This window comes from Gadus macrocephalus, chromosome 15, assembly GCF_031168955.1.
Source record: "Gadus macrocephalus chromosome 15, ASM3116895v1".
NCBI lineage: Eukaryota > Metazoa > Chordata > Actinopteri > Gadiformes > Gadidae > Gadus > Gadus macrocephalus.
The window spans coordinates 20,107,367-20,126,607 of record NC_082396.1 but is presented as its reverse complement, the minus strand read 5'-3'; the positions used below and the strand labels follow the sequence as shown (position 1 = coordinate 20,126,607).

General features: G+C 44.4%; 1 protein-coding gene and 1 long non-coding RNA gene across 2 annotated transcripts; one reads left to right on the top strand and one right to left on the bottom strand.

Moving 5' to 3' along the window:
* Positions 1–1,482: 1,482 nt before the first annotated feature.
* cdt1 (chromatin licensing and DNA replication factor 1) lies at positions 1,483–9,320 on the bottom strand. Its single transcript, XM_060073012.1, has 10 exons — positions 8,684–9,320; positions 8,407–8,538; positions 8,023–8,303; positions 7,739–7,930; positions 7,507–7,652; positions 5,605–5,705; positions 5,184–5,372; positions 4,676–4,843; positions 4,191–4,392; positions 1,483–2,301 (listed from the first exon to the last, which is right to left on the bottom strand). The coding sequence occupies exons 1-10, from the start codon at positions 9,146–9,148 to the stop codon at positions 2,138–2,140; spliced, it is 2,040 nt and encodes a 679-aa protein (XP_059928995.1). The 5' UTR covers positions 9,149–9,320; the 3' UTR covers positions 1,483–2,137.
* On the top strand, positions 6,051–17,531 carry LOC132473064 (uncharacterized). The gene is made up of 3 exons (XR_009529247.1): positions 6,051–6,156; positions 16,655–17,306; positions 17,436–17,531. It is a non-coding gene; the product is annotated as an uncharacterized LOC132473064 (long non-coding RNA).
* The last annotated feature ends 1,710 nt before the right edge of the window (positions 17,532–19,241 follow it).

Sequence of the window (19,241 nt, the reverse complement as noted above, 5' to 3'; positions counted from 1 at the left end):
AATTGAAATCGGTTCATCCTAGCCTGAAAAAAGGCAGAAAGAGTGTTTTCATGGTCTCTCTGGCTCAAAGTAAGAAAACCTCCAACTACCACAGTGCATTGCGCTCGCTGCCCCGCCCACCTGTCGGTCTCCCGTCCCGCTCATTCCCCCTCAGTACGCGAGCTCCCGCCCCCTCTCATTCCTTATTGGTTGAAAAATTTTCCACCAAAAGTGTGTTGTAGTCCTCGGCCCTTCTAGCGGGAAAAGAGGTTTCTCCCGAAATGACGTCAAACGCGTCATTTGACGTCATTTCGGGAGAAAATTAGATGAGAAAAAATGGGCCAAGGGGAGACTGGTTTAGACTGATATTTATTTATATATTTATTTATATTACAATAGCGATTTTATAATGATAGAACGCCGGTTCTAAATGGGTGAAGTCTCCCTTTAAAGACCTGTCCAGGGCGCAAGTTGATTTCGAGACGCCTAGGGCGCCGAAACGGCCAGCGCCGGCTCTGGTTGAGGCAGGTCACTATTTCCAACTAGACCTTACTCTAGTAAAGACTGAAACTCCAATTACAAACATGACACTAATCTTATGTTTGGAAAAAGTTGTTGGTGGTAATAACATTGTTGTTCCTACTATAATCCTGCAATTTTTACATTGTTCTGTGCCCTGATTGCCTACAGCCGTACCACCCTTGTATGAACTTATGTATGAAGTTACGCTTGTTCAGGTCAAACTTAATAGAAATACACAATTTCATGGGCTGCTTATTGTATTCTTTCTCAAAACAATGTATATAATGTCATTGCGCTTTGTGTTGGAAGCTGCATTCTTTGCTATGACATTACACCATTCTATTGTCACCAGAGCAGGGCTCCACTGCTCCGTTGCATCCATCTGCAGTTTGTATTTTTACTTTTGGATTCGATTTTCTTAACCTTTTTCAGACCTCAAGGTAATATGCTCTGGGTTTGATCTGTACTTCTAGCAACTTTAGCATTTAAACCCAAGTAGCACTTAAGAATACAATTGATAAATCCAGCCGCAACGTATTTTATAAAAGCTTAGTAAGGCGTAGTCCTCACTTTAGATAAGCTCAAAGAAATACCTAATAATGCCAACTACCGGACCTAATCCTGATTGCAGCATTGTTTGTTTCTAAAGCACTATTAGCACATTGAAATCTATTTTTTTAAACCATTGACACACTTTTAAATAAATCTTCAAAAAATATCTCAATCATTTTAAATGATTGTAAATAGCTTACAAATGCATATTCATATATGAACAATGCTTACTAGGAATCCACTATTTACTACCCCTATTTAATGCTTTCAAGTTGTTATCCTAAAGTGCTATTCATCCCTCCCAAAAACCCGTTACTAGATTAGTTATTCTATTTATGTCATTATGTCAAGTATAAGTATTAAATAAACATATTTAAAATAAACAAATCACGTTAGACAAAATCCAAAAAGCTCAGAGTATCAGCATCCTGGTATTTATCAATATATTTAATTCATATAAAAAGTTTGCAGAATCAGGGATGCAATAGGTCTGTTAATCATAAACTTAACAGCTTCAAATGGAAATTCAGAGCTCACTTGAACAACCCATAACTTAGTAACAAAAGTAGTGATGTGCTAATATCGTCTTTGTCGCATCGTTTGAATAAGCTTCCAAATACAAAATAACTGATTTTTTTCTGATACACATATGTACATTCATGCCCTTAAAATCTGACACACCAACACAGTAGCATTTATTAATGCTAAACCAAAATAAAAATGTAAAGCTCAGCAAGCCACACCTATACACAAACATGCACACTATCCCCTCAAAATCCTGCATTATCCATGTTGTTCACTTGAGGTGTGCCATTATTATTGGACAAAAGCTGCCATCGAATGTCAAGGACACAACCTCTGTCAAAATGATTATTCAACTGCTATGCAGGTTCCAGGTATTTTGAGAGGAACGGGGGTAAAACAGTCCAGGTTACAAACGGAGATGGTCATCTTAAAACCACTTGGTTATTAAACGTTTTTTCAGCCTGCTTACTAATCACTTTTGACACCATTAATGACTGATTAAAACTTCAAGACCAAAAGATGCATATTGAAATACGTATACACACAAAAACACATTTCTTCAGAGCCTCTGTTCCTCTTTAAGCCTAAGGGAAAGTTTGTCCTGAACAATGTGGAGGTCCATATTCTTGCAGAGCTTTAGGTAGAAGTCCTTCCTGACTGGATGGATTGTCAGCCAATCAGGGACCAACTCTGCCAACAGCTGGAGGTGTTTCTCCATCTCACCTAGAAGAGGGCGACAAAAGTGTGAGCAACAAAAATAACACATTTCCCAAGATACCGTTTGATGCACCAGTAGCCTACCAAAAGCTGTGACTATAACGAATACTGTAAATACACATTTACATTAGAGCTGTTATTTTATACTAAATACTATATCTGGTTTGGTTGAAGGAATAGTCTAACGCACAAATAGGACTAATCTGCATGCCAAAATCAACGTCGCTTGTGGTCTTTTAGTTAAACAAGCAATCATCGCCAAGGAAAGTGCTATGATCCGGTAACTTCCCCTTAAATCCGATGGAAGGCATCCAGGAATACATCAACCCCTGGCTGGCTGTTATAGAGCTTAAATATGGAACGGCAGACGGAACGCAAAGGGACACGAATCAGCTGGAAGCACTCATATTCTTCTCAAGGCTAATTGTTTGAGTATTTCTAATACAGACGTTCTGTAGGAATTTCCCTGATAGAAAAAAAATCTCAATAATGTCAAGCAATATATCAAAAGTTGGCACATCTCAGTACCACCACGGCCCCTGACAGTTATTTTTGCAACATGCATTATTGCAGTTGGCCCTCATGCCGTGAATGTGTTCCGCCACACACCAGTTGGTACGTAGGTATCAAAACAGTAAGCAGTTCCTTGAAAGTTAAAATATAAAAATAAATACTCTTAGCCTTTTAAGAGACTGGAGCACAATCTCGTCCATACTGGCACGTTATTATGTAGTTTCTAATTATAAAGGATATGAGAAAAGTCATGAAAGGCCGATCTTACCGACCGGTTTGAAAAGGGCTGTCCAGAATTTTCCCCCAGATTAAATTAATGATCAGATGTTTTGGGAACCTGCATGTTGTTTAACATCGGTTAACCTCAGGGCTGTAGGACTCAAGACCTTTTATAATCTCGGACTAGTTTTATTTTAACTCTGACTTGTCCTTAAAAAAACCGGACCGCCAGTTCAGTACTGTGTCCAGAGACCAAAAACACCACTGACCGAAATGACCGAAATGACCGAAATGAGTATATATGAACCCGATTCAAAACGGCTCCGCAAAATGAATAAGGACATAGTCATTTCGAGTTCATAGGGAGAGTTACACGGAGAACAGAGACCAGGTTTACATCTTTGGTAAAGACACTGGATAACAGTACAGCACGCCACCACGTACAGGTTTTGGTTGGGCTGCCCTACCAGGGATAGAAACAGAGTTTTGCGCCACTACCTCTGACATCTGGTCAGGTTGTACATTCTACATGTCTATTACAAGGACTTGATGATCATAATCACAAATTCGAACACGGTTCTCGGGGTTACTTGCAGTTTTGTCTTTGGAGAGTGTTGAGTATGATATCAAGTGAAATGGCTAATGAAAGCCTAATTTGATCCTAACAAATAGTGCAAAAAGGTTTTTAAAATAGAAGATACTGTGTTTCTAGCATCACACAAATTATAAAACGGTTAGTCAGTGTTCTCGGAGAGTATTCATTTTTCTGTCCCTCTCATTTGGTCTTCACCTGAACCCTAACCTCTTTGGACTCAGACTCGACAAGCCTTGGCCTTGACAAAGATGGTCTTGACTACAACTTTGGTTGATTAGGCATATTAGATGCATATTCTAATTCTTCAATTAATATTTCCAACATTAGTGCAGAGCATCATGGTTTCAGGACATAAAAACTGTAGAAATAAAACCTTTAACCAACTGCTCTTTGTGGTGTCGACTTCCAAACACAGCCTAACCGTCGTGAGCTAATTTATACCACAACACAGGATCTACATCTAAATACACGATCATCTGAAATAACATTGATTATACAATACATAATACCCATTAGCTTTGGTTACTTGTACTGCACATTTGTCCTATAAAACCCTATGTGTACGCACCTGTGGAGAGGGCAGACCTGTAGCTGGCCACCATGCGGTTACACGCCATCTCCATGATCAGAGCCGGTTTCCTCTCTGCAACGAACACTGTCCTCAGGATGCGGGCCAGCTCCGTCAGACGGGTCATCATGAGGAGGCGCAGCTCCTGGGCCGGGTTCCTCGTCATGGCGGCCTCCAGATTCTGGGCCTCCTTTGCACGGATCTGACAAAACAGACACCTATTTTAAAAAAACTGACCGACTCAAGTCAAAGACCCGGTGGCTGCGACGCAAACCTCTGCTTTTGGTACAGAAGTCAAAATTACTGTACCGACAGCGATACATTGTTTCACCTTCTTCTGCCAAATGTACTTATTTTAAGTCGCTTTGGAGAAAAGTGTCTGCTAAATGGTCTGAATGTATATGTAGAAGTCCTTCAGCGACCTGAACCCAGATTCAGCTGTAGACATCATAATAAGGACTGTGGTACTGTTACATGGCACCTACCCGATCTAGAAGGGCCTGAGAAACTCCTTTGAGGTCCCTGGAGGTTGTTGAAGCAGGAGCTACCGGCTCGTTGGTCCCTGTGGTCGGTGATGAGACAGGCTGTGGCTCCTCACCAACAGTGGATGCTGCGGTCGTCTTTAAGGCTGCACAGGTCAACGCGCTCGCCATCTGGAATGCAAGCATTACATGTTAAAGTGGCAGGCTAGGGCTGAACGATTTGGGGAAATAATCGAATTGCGATCATTTCAACAAATATTTTAAGTAGGGACATTTTTTTTTGTGATTTACATATCGCGTTTTATTATACCAGTCCACGAGTCTTGCTAGACATTACCTGGAAAATACAAATATGACATGATTTGTAATCCTGAATTTTTTACGTTTTATTTAACAAACGGCACTATATCCTAAACTGAATGCAGATAAAGTGAGGGGCAACGGACCATTAAACCTCATGTCTTGGCTACAGAACTGCAACATAACGTCTCACATAGCAGCAGTAGTGTACCTTGGGGGTCAGTAGTGAGCGAGCCCTGTTCAGAACCTCCTGAGCGGAGGTGAGTTTCTCCACGTGAGGGGGAGCGGGGAGCTCGTCTGGCACGATGGCAGGCACCATGTCCACTTGGAAGCGAGGGTGCCAGCGAGTGAGTTTGTCCTCTGGCACCAATAGGGCAGGAAACCGTGAAGACAGGAAGGTCTGAAAATATTACAACAGATTAATTAGCCAAGAGTTTGAATCTTATGAATGGGTTAAACGGATATAGCCCATTTCACAAACGACGCATTGATGCAACCTCATATTGTAAAAACGTTATGCCATCAAAGCTGAAAACATTGCATCTTAAGTGCTGATACATTCAACAAAACAACAGACATTGGCAAAATTGGTATTATTATAGCCAAGGGGAACATCTAGGTGTAGTACTTACCTTGTGATGCTCTTTGACGTGGCCCACCAGATTCTGGTGGAAGATGCGTCTTCTCTCCAGGAGGCGAGACGCTGTGAGAAGTGGCCGGGCCTCTTTTTGACCTGAAAGAAGACACCACAATGAAGGCACACTTTACAATGCTACGCTCTGTGGCAACTTCACATCCACATAAACTAAAAATGTAGTTATACAAGGTTTGGCAGAAGGCATTAGTATACATCCTTACAAATGTATGCCAATGATTTGGGCTTGACACATCATTGTACACTGAAGACCTCTGGCAACTATGAATATGTATACTATAACGTTTCTCAGCTTTAATGATGTCATGCTATCAATGTAGAACAAGGAATGCGCGCAGGATCCAAACTATACAGCAGTGCAAAGTGCCTCCCCCCACCTGTTACTACCCACAAGAAGGTTTGCAGACCATTGCATTGAATGACTTCAATTCAGTGTTAATTTCGTTAACGAAAAATATGACGAAAAATGTTTGTCAACAACCTTTTTTCCGTGACTAAGACGAGACGTTGACGAGCTAAAAATAGATCTGTGATAATAAAAACGATGACGAAATGTCATTTTGTTTTCGTTGACGAGACGAGACAGGACGAAAATGTTATTGGTGTGCTATTTGGACATTCAAAATGCACGATATTTTCCAATCCGTACACTCCCGTAAGGTTCTTATGCAACTGTTCACTCCTCCAGTAAATAGGACGGACCTTAGCTACGACTTGGCAACGGGATGTTTGGTCCACTCAGCTATGAGCTAACGTTATGCATTGTACATGATTCGAAATTCTTCCCCGCTTTTATTCCACAGATACTAGGGTCTATAGCATATAACCGCGTTGTCCGATTACAGTTTAATTAATTTTTCACAATTTACCGGCTCTCATTTGGAAGAAAATCACCGCGCCATTCGTTTCAATGGGAATCGCCACGGTCTATACTTCAACATAAGGTGGACTTTGAAATTCGTCCCAGCCTTTATACCCAAGATACTATAGGGTTTATAGCATATAACCGCGTTTTCTGATTACAGTTTAATGCATTTTTCACAATTTACCAGCTATCGTTTTGAAGGCTGAACAGACAAGAGTACTAAAGTGTGACGTCACGTTTCGAGAGCAACAGATTTTCGGTTCTACACAAACCAAATGAACAAGGGGAAATCCTATGCCACACAAACCTTTTATAGAAAAGGAACAATCTTTTTGCGAATTGATTTGTGAGTTTGCTTTACCAATGATGTAAGTAATATTGAGAATAGATTGTCTTCATATTAAAAAAAAAACTAAACTAACGTTAACAAACTTTTCCTTTTAATACCCCAGGGGAATACATGAACGCCTCGACATTTTTCGATTGGTAGTGATTTTCACCTCTTGAAATTGATTTATTTTAATTTTGAAAGAAACAACACATGGAAGCAATGGAGAACGCCATCTCTCGTTTGGTTGTTTAGAACTGAAAATCCGGTTGCCAGGAGAACCTAACGTTTTCACTTTAGTACTCTATTTGAGTGGAACAACTTAGCAGGTGTCCATATAGCCTATATAGGGTTAGCCTAATTGAACTAGTTTAAAAAGAGAAAACATTTTGACTAAAAGTAATGACTAAAAGTTGACTAAAATGTAAGGACTTTTCGTCGACTAAAACTAGACTAAAACTACAAAGGAAAACAATGACTAAAATCTGACTAAATATACTAAGCATTTTCGTCAAAAGACTAAGACTAAATCTAAAATAGCTGACAAAATTAACACTGATTCAATTCCATAAAATATAACTATGGTCAAACAAAGCCCATCATATCACCGTTTCCTTGAAAGCCCCATGACAGCAAATGTTCAAGAGAAAGCAAATGTTACAAGGGCCCATTGGCCTCCTTCTCACCTGTATTCATGACAGGCTCCAGGGTCAGCTGATAGCTTCCCTTCTTGATATTGGAATTGAAAGTTGGGATGTTTCTTTCCTGCCTGAACGCATAGGCGCCAGGAAAAACTGTTTTCATCTGTCCCATGTGACTCTGCTCAAAACGCCTATAGAGCAGACAAACAGGAAAGGTCCATAACCAGATACACAGACACAAAGAACACAATGAGGTGCAACACCAAAGAACACTTACTTATGCATCATATCCCGAACCCCTTGCTGGACCTTGGCGAAAGTCACCGTTTCATTGCGGTTGTAGAGCATTCCAACAATGGTGTCTGCACTTCTAAACATCTCAGCCAGGAGCTTGTACTGGTACGGTAGTGTGAGGCCGGGGGTCTCATCCTGGGCCAGCGCGTGGTAGCACTGGTAGGCTGGCAGATTGCTGTAGAATAAAACAAAAAGCATAATCACGCAAAAGTGTTTTTTTGTTTCATTTAATAACCAGTCAACCCAACACGTTTACCCTTTACACACCTATCCTGAGCTTCAGTGTTCCCAGCATCCGTCTTCCCCTCCTTTTCCTGCGTTGTATTTTTGGAAGTATTCGTTGACTTAGCAGATAGTTCTTTGGCTCGAACCACCCTCTTCTTCAAGGCAGCAATGTCAATGCAAACTGGTGGTGTTTTAGAAGAAGTGTCTTCGTCCTCTGCCACCGGGGTCGTCTTTATGGAAGAGATGCTGGGAAGATTCTCAGCCCGTCTTCTGATAGTCTCTAGGCGTGATTTGAGACCCACCAGGTCTTCTTTGGACATGGCCTGTGATAGCCAAAAAGGAAGAATGTAACTTACCGGCCTTTTTATTATTTATGCATACATATCCAACTTAAACCTCTGTAGAGGGATTTGGCCCGAAGCTTACATTAGTGTCGAGACTGCCTGCATGTTGTCTGGAGGAGATCCTTGCTGCCGGGATATTCAGCTCCACTCCTTCGGATACATGAACCAGTGCTGCCGCTGCAGCCAGGTCGTCTGCACGGCATTTTTCCGTAGCCTAGAGAGAAAAATATCAGAAAAAAGTTTGATTACTATTGTATACGTACTGCAACGTTATAATTTCAATGTTGGAAGTTTTAATAATTTAGCTGACGTAATTGACGCCGAAGAAAACAAGCAGTAAATCTTCCAGAATTCCATACCTCTTCATTTTTTGAGAGTATCAATCTTTTTCTGGCCGTTTTCCTCTCCGTCTTTCGATCTTCTTGTGCGCCTTTGCTCACATCCAGCTGTCTTCTCTTCTTCGCAGTGCTGTGGTCCTTTGCAGCCGACGTTACGGAGCCCAGGTCCGCGTCCACCGAGGTCCGCTTGGGGGTGACGGGACTCGGAGGGGTCTTCGTCTGGCCATTAGGGTCAGACCAGTGGTCGGTCTCTTCTCCAACCACCTCTGTGGCAGCAACGATATTCCTGACGAAGTCCCGATGTATGGACTTTGAACAACTCGAAGAAAGTGGCGTCGAGCAGACTGTGGATGGCAAAAACACTTTACCGGACAGACCATTGTCCCCCGACACGCTGCTGGTTCTCGGTCCCTTTCGGCGCGTCGCTTCTTGAGCGCTGCTCTTCTTCTTCTGCGGGAAAAACGCCGTAACGCGAAGCTGCGCCATGGAACTGAAGACAAGTTATTGTAAAGATCTCGGCGATATTTGTCCACTAGAGTTGTTGTTGTAAGCAGCGTTGTTTATATAGATCGCAGCGAAACAGCAGCACCGGAAATGGAGCTTAGCTTTGCCGCGAAAAAGTTGTACTATTCTGTCCCCGATTGGCTAGAGACGAGTGACGTAGAAGAATGCGACGGAAGTAACTAGTTTATTTCTTAGTGATCCCTTTAACCATAGATATATATAGAAGATAGATGGATAGATGAGCAATGTTTACTTCAGTCCACTGGGTAGGCTGGTAGATAGATCTATCCAGCACAGATCTAGGTGGACACACCCACTAGTGATGTCATATTAGGCAGATTTTCGAAACGGCTTGTAAGGCTAATCACACTCACACCTGGTGGTATAATAAGTCCCCTTTAATGAACTGTAGTGGTTATGGGATGAAAAATCAATTGAGAGAATTGGGTATGCAGGAGTATACTTTGGAAAATATTTTAAGATTAACGAAGAGGAATTGTATAAAAGTATTGTTTGGCTTTTTGAGAGAAACAGGGTTATATGATAGGATATAGAGTAGAAAGAAGGTGTGAATGAGTGAGTGTTTGGATATTTTTGTTTTGATTCATTAACTGGATCAGAAGAGGGCGGTAATGCACCAAGTTGTGGATGCCAACCGCCGTAAAACCCCAAGAAGAAGAAGAAGAACAATAGGTTCATGCCTTTAAACCTAGTATATCTTTTGTTTATTTATTGGTAATCCTTTAACCTTATTATAACTTTAGTTTATTTACTAGTAATCCCTTTAACGTAGTAAATGTACCCAGGCCCGTTTTGGGAATTTTCCAAAATTTTGGAAATATATTTTATGCATCCCTACACCTATAGGTGATCAATCCATAATGAAGTTATTGATTTAATCTCATTAATTATTTTTAAGTAGTTAGAATTCTAAGATTCATTAGAAAGGAAAGATACCTGTATAACATCTTACAAACAATTTTATACATTCCTGATGTGTGAGTAGCACTATGATTCAGGAGATTTCTCCAGAGTTAAAAAAAAAAAACGTTGCTAGAGAGTTTCTAAAAACCTCCACAGCATGTCTCAGTGCTTCAGTGTGGTCGAAATTCAGTAAGTATCAAAATATTGCTTGATTGATTTCAAGGCCTGTGGGAAAGATTTTCAAATACTGCATAAACAGGTTTTCATACTGCATAACTGAATTACTGGAAAGAAATACAGGAGATTAATCGTGGGAGTCAGGGGAATTAGGTCTCAAACACTCATACGGATAGTATGGGTGGTGGAAATTCCTTAAGAAAGATTGGAGATAAACTTAAATGTTCGTTGTCCTTACTTTCACTCTTCAACTTGTACCTCAATTAAAGATGTGTGTGTGTGTGTGTGTGCGCCTGCTTATATACTATTTCCATACAAGATCAAATCAGTAGCCCTATCTATATAATTCACAAATCATATCAACCTTTTTTTTTTAACATATAAATCAACTAATCTGTCTGTTTAGATTACCTATAACAAAGCATAATGAGGTGATGACAGTATGCGGTTTCTATCACAATAATGCTCTTGAGCTATTAGACTGTAAGTTTAAGGTTTAGGCCAGCTTCGGCTTCGAGACTCTCCTGTGACTGGAGAATTAGGACAGATCCCTTAAAAGTGTGTGGTGAACCCTGAGCTGTGGTCGGGCAGATTGGTCTTGACATGAGCTGAACAGGCACCTTGGTGAACCAGTGACTGTAACCACAAATCTGAATGCAAATAGAGAGGTGAGGGAGCTAAACCGATAGAAGCAAAGGTGGACATTCATTTTATGTAAAAAATGTTACATAAAATACTATGTGTATTAACACAATGAATCATAAGCACCTATTATGCTTTTTTGACTTTATGACCTATAAACGTTGTTATAAGGATTTATAGTCATGTTTAACCATATTAAAGTGTAAAATAAGGACATGGATGTATCATCCAGGCAGACCTCAGTTATTCCAACTGCATCCAATTCTCATGGTTTATTCGCGCCATCTTAGTTTGACTCGTCATGGTTTGACCAGAGAATGTCTAATATGAGGAGAATGGGCACTCGCTGGTTAGTTCTGGTTTTCTGGACTGGTTGCAGTAATAATCTCTGTCGACGCGGGGCGCTCGCAGGCGAGTCCAGAATGAATGGGAGCCTATGGGGTTTTATCCTCAGAATCCACTTTTCTCACGATGTCATTTTTTGTCAAGTAATTTGAAAGTTGCGTTCAAAAGGAGGGGCTAAGAAAATAAACTCAGCTGAATATTGCATTTTTTAAGGTCACGTATCTATTCTAAAAAGGCGTTAAAAACATGCGATGACGTCACACATTGTCATACTGTCAGAGGTACTGCTTTACAGTTTCATAAGCACTTCGGCACTTACGCATTTCCCCGCAACGATAACACCAGCTGTTGGAGGTAAGGCATTTTTTTGCTTCATACACTAGCTACAGAGTTTTAGTGAGCCAATGTAAAAAGAAAAAAAAAGAAATGCGCAAATGTTTTACATATGTATGTTACTTACAGAGTGTTTTTTTTAATCCTCACGAGTGCCGATGATAAAGCTTTTTTTTTAGTAACGATTATGAGCTATTTCTTTCTCCTGAAATGGAAACCTTGATTAGAGTCATCATTTTAACACTGCATCAACTTAGTTTACATCAGTAAACAATCTCCTAGAGAGCAGTGTTCTGTTGTACTCCTCCTCATGCCTCTTCCTTTCTTGATCTCTTCAGTTGGACCTTGATGCTGTGACAACGGACAAGTTCTATGTCGTATAGGCTTCGCCTTTTAAGGCTATCGCTATTGGATTATCCCTAGGCGTGAGCCGTAGCACTGAAAAATTTGTAATCCCCGCCCACCAACAGCGTGGGCCTCAATTACGTCCGCGTGCGGCGTGCCTCAACAACATCCGCATTTCGCAGATATAGTCGGGCGCCGGCAGACGTTCTGCTCCCATTTTCTTCAGGACGATCCTGTAGCATACTGAAGTAAATAAATAGATATTATGGACTCAACGGCGAACGGCATCTGCAGGCGCATAACATCTCCTCCATGGCGGTTGACCCTCATCGTCGACGTGGTGAAAACCGCCGGTGTCATCCTCTGCCTCTGCTCCACCGGCGCGGTGGCAGCGGCCCGGACGGCGGCATGGCAGCACCTCATACAGAGGAACCTGTGGCTGCAGCAGACCCCGGGCATCCCTGAGCCGATGAGTCGGCAGTTCCTGGAGTGCCCCATCAGCCCGGACGTGCTGTTCGGGCCCCGTCTGTCATCTATGGTGGATGACATGCAGGCCGCTTCCGAGGAGGCAGAGAAATTCCGGAGACACGTCTCCCGCCCTCCGCCTCCACCCGGGCGGCAGCGCTCTGCTCCAAGCCCCCGTCGCCGCCATAGGCCCCCGGTAGTCACTGTCGCGGCGCCGCCGGCAGCTCCTCCTCCTGGCCCCCAGGCTTACCAGCCCCGCCCGCCTCCATCGCAGGCTGCGGCGAGCGGCCAGCGAAGGCCCAGGGCAGCGGGCTCATGGGGGCTATGCGCCCCACAAGCGCTGGCGAAGGCAATTACGGGGCGAGGGAGAAGCGTGTGACAGCGAGAAACACCTCTTTACTAAATACGGCTGTTATTTCCCCACACAGTTAACGCCGGAGCCTACCGGCTCGGCCATAACTGTTTCGCACGCATCTTCTGCTACGTATGGGCGGGCCGTCAATACACCTCGTGTCATTGGTCGAGCCAGCCCTTCATTGCTTTTAAAAAGGCAACCTCGCCCTGCTTACCAGCCCCGCCCACCTCCATCGCAGGCGGCGGCGAGCGGCCAGCAAGAGCCTCAGGCAGCGGGCTCATGGGGCGATGTCCCGCCCCACAAGCACCGACTATTACGGGGCAAGGGAGGAGCGTGTGACAGCGGGGAACATCTCTTTACTAAAGACGGCTGTTTTCTCAAGCATCTTCCACCACATATAGGCAGGCCGTCAATAAACCTTGTATTATTGATCTAGCCAGACCTTCATTACCTTTACATAGGCAGCCTTGCTAGGGAAACCACCTAGCGTCGCAGCCCGTTGCAGCCAGTGTGAACGGCCCAGTTTTAGAACGTCGCAGCCCGTCTCATCGCAAGGAGTCGCAAGGAGTTGCGAGTTGCAAGCCGTTGCAAGGTGAATCTTTGGTCTGAACTGGGCTTTACAGTGTGTAAAGCCGGGCGACTGGTTCACCTCAATAGATTTGAAGGATTCCTACTTCCACGTCACAGTGATCCCCAAACACAGGAAATTCCTGTGTTTGGGGAGGGTCACACTACCAGTCACACTACCAGTACAACCGTCTCCCGTTCGGCTATTCTCTAGCCCCACGAACGTTTTCCAAGTGCGTGGAGACGGCTCTCCGGCCGCTTCACGCAACAGGAATGAGAGTACTGTTCTACTTGGACGATCTGCTTTTGATGGCTCGCTCCAAGGAGGAAGCAGCTATTCAAACAAAAAAGCTGGTGAGTCACCTGTCGAATTTAGGCTTCGCAATAAATTGGAAGAAGAGCTCCCCCCTCCCCTCACAGAGTGTGATGTATTTGGGGGTAGAGCTGGATTCAGCTGTAATGAGAGCACGGCTCTCACAGCAGAGGACGGAGACGCTGTGGTCTCTCCTCCGCCGCTGTTCCCCGGGCAGCGTCGTGACAGCCTCTCTGTCATGAGGCTGCTGGGCATGATGTCAGCCGCTCACACAGTGGTGCCGCTGGGGCTGCTTCACATGAGGCGGCTGCAGAGATGGTTTTCTCGCCGGCGCATCAACCCAGTGCGCCAACGGGGGCGCAAAGTGACCATTCCCCCATCAGTGGGCCCCGATTTGACCCACTGGGGCGATCCCCGAACTCTCGCGAGAGGGGTGCCGTTGGGCAGAGCAACGTCACACATCTCGGTGTTCACGGATGCTTCTCTGTCGGGCTGGGGAGGAACATGCGAGTTTCACGTGGTGGGCGGCGTTTGGCCCCCCCCCGTGACCATGCATATAAACTAGAGCTGTCAAGCGATTAAAATATTTAATCGTGATTAATCGCATTAATGTCATAGTTAACTCACGATTAATCGCAAATTATTTTTCTATGCTAAATATCCCTTGATTTTTTTGTCCCATAATTCTTCTCATTTTAATTCTCTTATCAACATGGTGAAGCGCATCAGCTTGTCTTGTGCAAATGATTTTTTATTGATAACAACATTGGCATATACTGATCAAAACAGGACGATACAAAAAAAGAGCCTATAGTGCAATTAAACGACTGCTTTGAACAAATGTCATTTGAACATAGCAGTCAGGCTACTGCTTCTTTGTTTTGAGGCAAAAAAAAAAAAAAAAAAATTTTTTTTTGTAAATAAAATATTTGCGTTAATCGCGCAATAATTTTTTTAACGCCGTTAAAATTGGTTTGCGTTAACGCTGTTAATAACGCGTTTAACTGACAGCTCTAATATAAACGCATTGGAGCTCCTCACTGTGTTGAAAGTGGTCCAACACTTTGCCCCATTGTTGACGAATCAACACGTAATGATTCGCACGGACAACAAGGCGACAGCAGCATACATAAATCGCCAAGGGGGCGTGCGCTCGGCACAGCTGCTGAGCAGAGCGAGACAGCTGTTATGCTGGGCGCACACACACTTGCTCTCCATCAGAGCAGCGTATATCCCCGGTGTCCTGAACAGAGGGGCCGACATAATGTCGAGGGGGGGTCCCCAACCAGGAGACTGGACTCTGCACCACGATCTGATCAATCAGATATGGAGCGAGTTTGGGAAGGCGGAGGTCGACCTATTCGCCACACGGGAGAACACAGTGCGAGCTGTGGTTCTCTCTCAGCGCGAAGGACAATCCCCCACTCGGGGTGGATGCGTTCGCTCACAGACCGTGGCCGAACACACTCCTGTACGCTTTCCTGCCCGCCCCCCTGATTCCCCAAGTCTTGGACCGAGTCCAAGAGGAGCGGCTGTGTATGATTCTCATAGCACCGCAACGCACGAGTGCACCGTGGTTTCCCTGCCTCCAGCTCTCGGGGTCTGCTCTCGGGGCCGCCGAGGGAAACTCCCTTGGCGGCAGGACGCTCTCTCACAGGCAGGAGGAGCAATCATAGATTACCCAGAGATCGGCCAGCGCTTGTGGGCCTGGCCGCTGAACGCGAGCGCCTAGAGGGTCTCAGCCTCTCCCAGGAGGTCGTACGGACCATCCAGGGTGCCAGAGCTGACTCCACCAGAGCGTGTTACTCGGCTAAATGGGCGGCTTTCCAGAAATGGTGCACGGAGAGGGGTTGTGATCCCATCTCCTGCCCTTTGCCGCGTGTGCTCTCTTTCCTCCAGATGCTGATGGAAAGAGGGCTGGCTTTTAGCACGGTTAATACGTACGCTGCTGCTGTTTCATCATGCCACAAAGGCTTCGGGGATAAAACTGTTTTTAGTCACCCCTTAATGAAGCGCTTCCTAAAAGGTGTGAGGAGAGAGAGACCCGTGACGCGCTCTCTCATTCCACAATGGGATTTAACACTGGTTAAAGCCCCATTTGAGCCTCTTGACCGGTGACCCTCAAGTTTGTGTCAGCCAAGACAGCTTTGCTGCTGGCCCTGACGTCAGCTAAGAGAGTGAGAGACCTGTCTGCATTCTCTGTAGCCCCTTCTTGTCTTAGAATACAAGGAGACGGCAGTTCGGCCATATTACGCCCAAACCCGGCTTTTACACCAAAGAGTATTTCTAGCTCGTTCAGATTGAGAGTAATAACACTCAATGGTTTCTCTCTCCCTCCTCATCAATCTGAGGAGGAGGCAACAGCCCATCTCTTGTGCCCCGTACGGCGCTTGCCTGTTATGTGAAGCACACGGAGGCTCTGCGCAAATCTCAACAGTTATTTGTGCATTACAGAGAACATTCCCTGGGCCTCCCCCTGACGAAACAACGGCTGTCGCATTGGCTGTGTGATGCTATCACACAGGCTTATGTGTCAGCGGGGGCAGAGCCGCCTGAGACTATCAGAGCTCACTCGACCAGAGGAATATCGTCCTCTGTCGCTCTGCAAAGAGGGATGCCTATGGAGGATATCTGCACAGCAGCCTCCTGGGCTTCCCCATGCTCTTTTATTAGGTTTTACCTAAGAGACATGTCGCGCCTCTCTATGACACACTCAGTTCTAGGTGCTTTGTCAGAGTGAGTGTGATTGTGTGACTATTCCCCATGCATATTAGACAATGTGAGGAGGAGTCAAATATTCATGCTGAGAGCTCTTGTGTCTTATCAGACACATTGGAGCTGCTCGTTGATGACATGCCGTTAGACGCATGACGTATGTTATGCTACGTCTGACGCTAGCGCGTATGTGGCTGTGTTTCTGGTACTCATCGGGACCAATGAGGCATAGACTATATCGTGCTTCGCCCTTTAACCCAATAGCGATAGCCTTAAAAGGCGAAGCCTATACGACATAGAACGATAGTTACTAGGGCTGTCACTTTTTATTCGAAGTTCGAATATTCGTTCGAAGGTGGGGTGAAAAGTTCGAATTCGAAGTGTAATTCTCCATTCGAACTGTGTGTGCTGCCGTCTCATAAGAACTTCAGACCATTTTAAGTAGTCTGCTTTCGATCCAGCAGAGGGCGCGCTGAAATTTTATATCAGTTTGACCTGTTGCCGACCCTCTTGGCCTGGCTATCTGTATCGAATGTTGAATCAACATTCGATACAGATAGGCCAAGAGGGCTTTGAAACAAAACGTAACTGAAGAGAACGCGAACCGAGATACGGCTATTAAAAAACTGCTATTAAAAATGGAGAATTGCGAGGAGTACAATGCTGAGCGGACCATAACGACACCATCACATTTAAAAAGCAGCGTATGGAAGCATTTTGGCTTTTACACCGTGGGTGGAAAAGTCACAAACAAAGACAAGGCCGTTTGTCGTCTTTGTAAAAGAGAGCTGTCGTACTTATCGACAACATCAAATGTGCGCACTCATCTGCTAGCTTACCACCGAAATGTAGCAGCAGAGGAACAACTGCCGAGCGGAGCAGCACAGAGCACAGAGTGTACAGCCGCGCGTGACAGCATTCTATTCGGCTCACTCAGCAGGCCCCTTACCTTGACGCCCGTAACAAGGCCATCACCGGTAAAATCGTTTATATAGGCTGTGTGTGCCATGGACGACATGCGCTCCGCATATCGCGCTCCGAGCAGTTATTGTTAATGTGTAAAAGACAGCCGCACTTGGCCGTCGGAGCTTCCTCTTGTTGTGTTTACAAATGTGTTATCAAAGATGTGTTTTTATCCTGTGCTGTTATGAATTCAGTAGGTATACGTGATTTCCACAAGAAATAAAAAGCAACATAAAAAATCAAGACTGTTGTCGTGTTCTATGCGGGGGGGGGGGGGGGGGGTCGAATGTATTCTAATGTATTCGAATTAATTATGGGCATTCGGAATTCGTTCGAATTTCATTTTTGGAAAAAGTGACAGCCCTAATAGTTACGTATTGTAACTCTAGAGTCTATGAGTATAGGCGCAGCCTTTTAAGTGTCGGCCTCATTGTCCTTTAAATAGATGAGGCAAAGCTGTTTATTGGGAGCAGAACGTCTGCCGGCGCCCGACTATATCTGCGAAATGCGGACGTCGTTGAGGCACGCGGACGTAATTGAGGCCCACGCTGTTGGTGGGCGGGGATTACAATTTTTTCAGTGCTACGGCTCACGCCTAGGGATAACCCAATAGCGATAGACTTAAAAGGCTGCGCCTATACTCATAGAATCTAGAGTTACAATACGTAACTATCGTTTCCATGGTTGTTTTGCTGTTCGTCAGTCTCTTCCCCCAGATACAGGCTAAATCCCCGAATCAAGGTTCTTGTTTGTTTAGATCACTATCGAATGCCTCAGATTTTCCTGAGAGTGTAGCCTTTATCATGTGATATGTATGGCTGGCCATATAATGTAGTACCCTGCTCCAGAGCTGCTAGTTAGCACATATTCGTCGGTGACAGAATTTCACGAGACGTGAACCTCCATTATAGATTTACCAATGTTATACCTTTGGTGTAGTTCCCCGCGTGTCCATGATGTAAACATGTTTGTAAAAAGATTGCGTTGTATTTTTTCTTAGTTACAAGCGTTGGAAAACAGCATTGTTATGAGTTATCGTTAGGAGGCTTGATGACCCAAGATGGCTCGGCCTGCTTGCCCCGGTACAGCCACCACCCACATCCGAACTTGTGCGGTACAAATGTCACGATGAAATCAAGAGAACCCTCAAGAGGATGCTACACAATTGCTGTTACTTGAATTTTTTTCAATTTCCAAAATAAATATTTTAACCAAAAAGTGTATAGTATTGAACAAATGAAGGACAGGTGGTGATAACATCTGTTATCTAAAGGGAACATATTTTAAAACCATATACAATAATAATTATTTTCAATTTTTTTATTCGCAAACCTTTAAGGTGCGGACACACCAAAAGCGTATCCCGCGTACCATGTACGCGCGTAACGCAGCTAAAATGTTGCTTGACCATTTTGTGTCAAAAATGGTCCTACATACGCAGCTACGCGCCTGTGGCTGCGCTGGATTTAGGAGTCCGAGGAAGGAAACCCAAACGCCGCCGTGTCTGGGTGCATGATAGAGCTTGAATCGGGTTAGATTAAATAATCTCGGATATAAATAACAATAATCTGGTTAAATAACTTCACATGGTGTGTCTGGTGTGTTTCCAGCATTCGTAGTGTTGATCGGCAGAGAAATAGTCCGCCAAGACGTTGAGGTTGCTTAGCAACCAGTGAACATTATGAAAGTAAAATGCACATTTCTCGCTAACTATGTTACTATTTCCACCCAGAATAAAGAAAGATGTCGGCCGTATGCTTCTGTGCAAGGGTCACTACTCTCTGCCAGTGACGTCGGGTCAAGCTCCACGCTGATTGGCTATTGCGGCTAAGTATCACGCGTATGAGCGTAAAGTTAAATTTTTTGAACTCCTCGCGTACGCGCGTATATGTACGCGCGTATATATACGCGCCTCATACGCCCCTAACGCG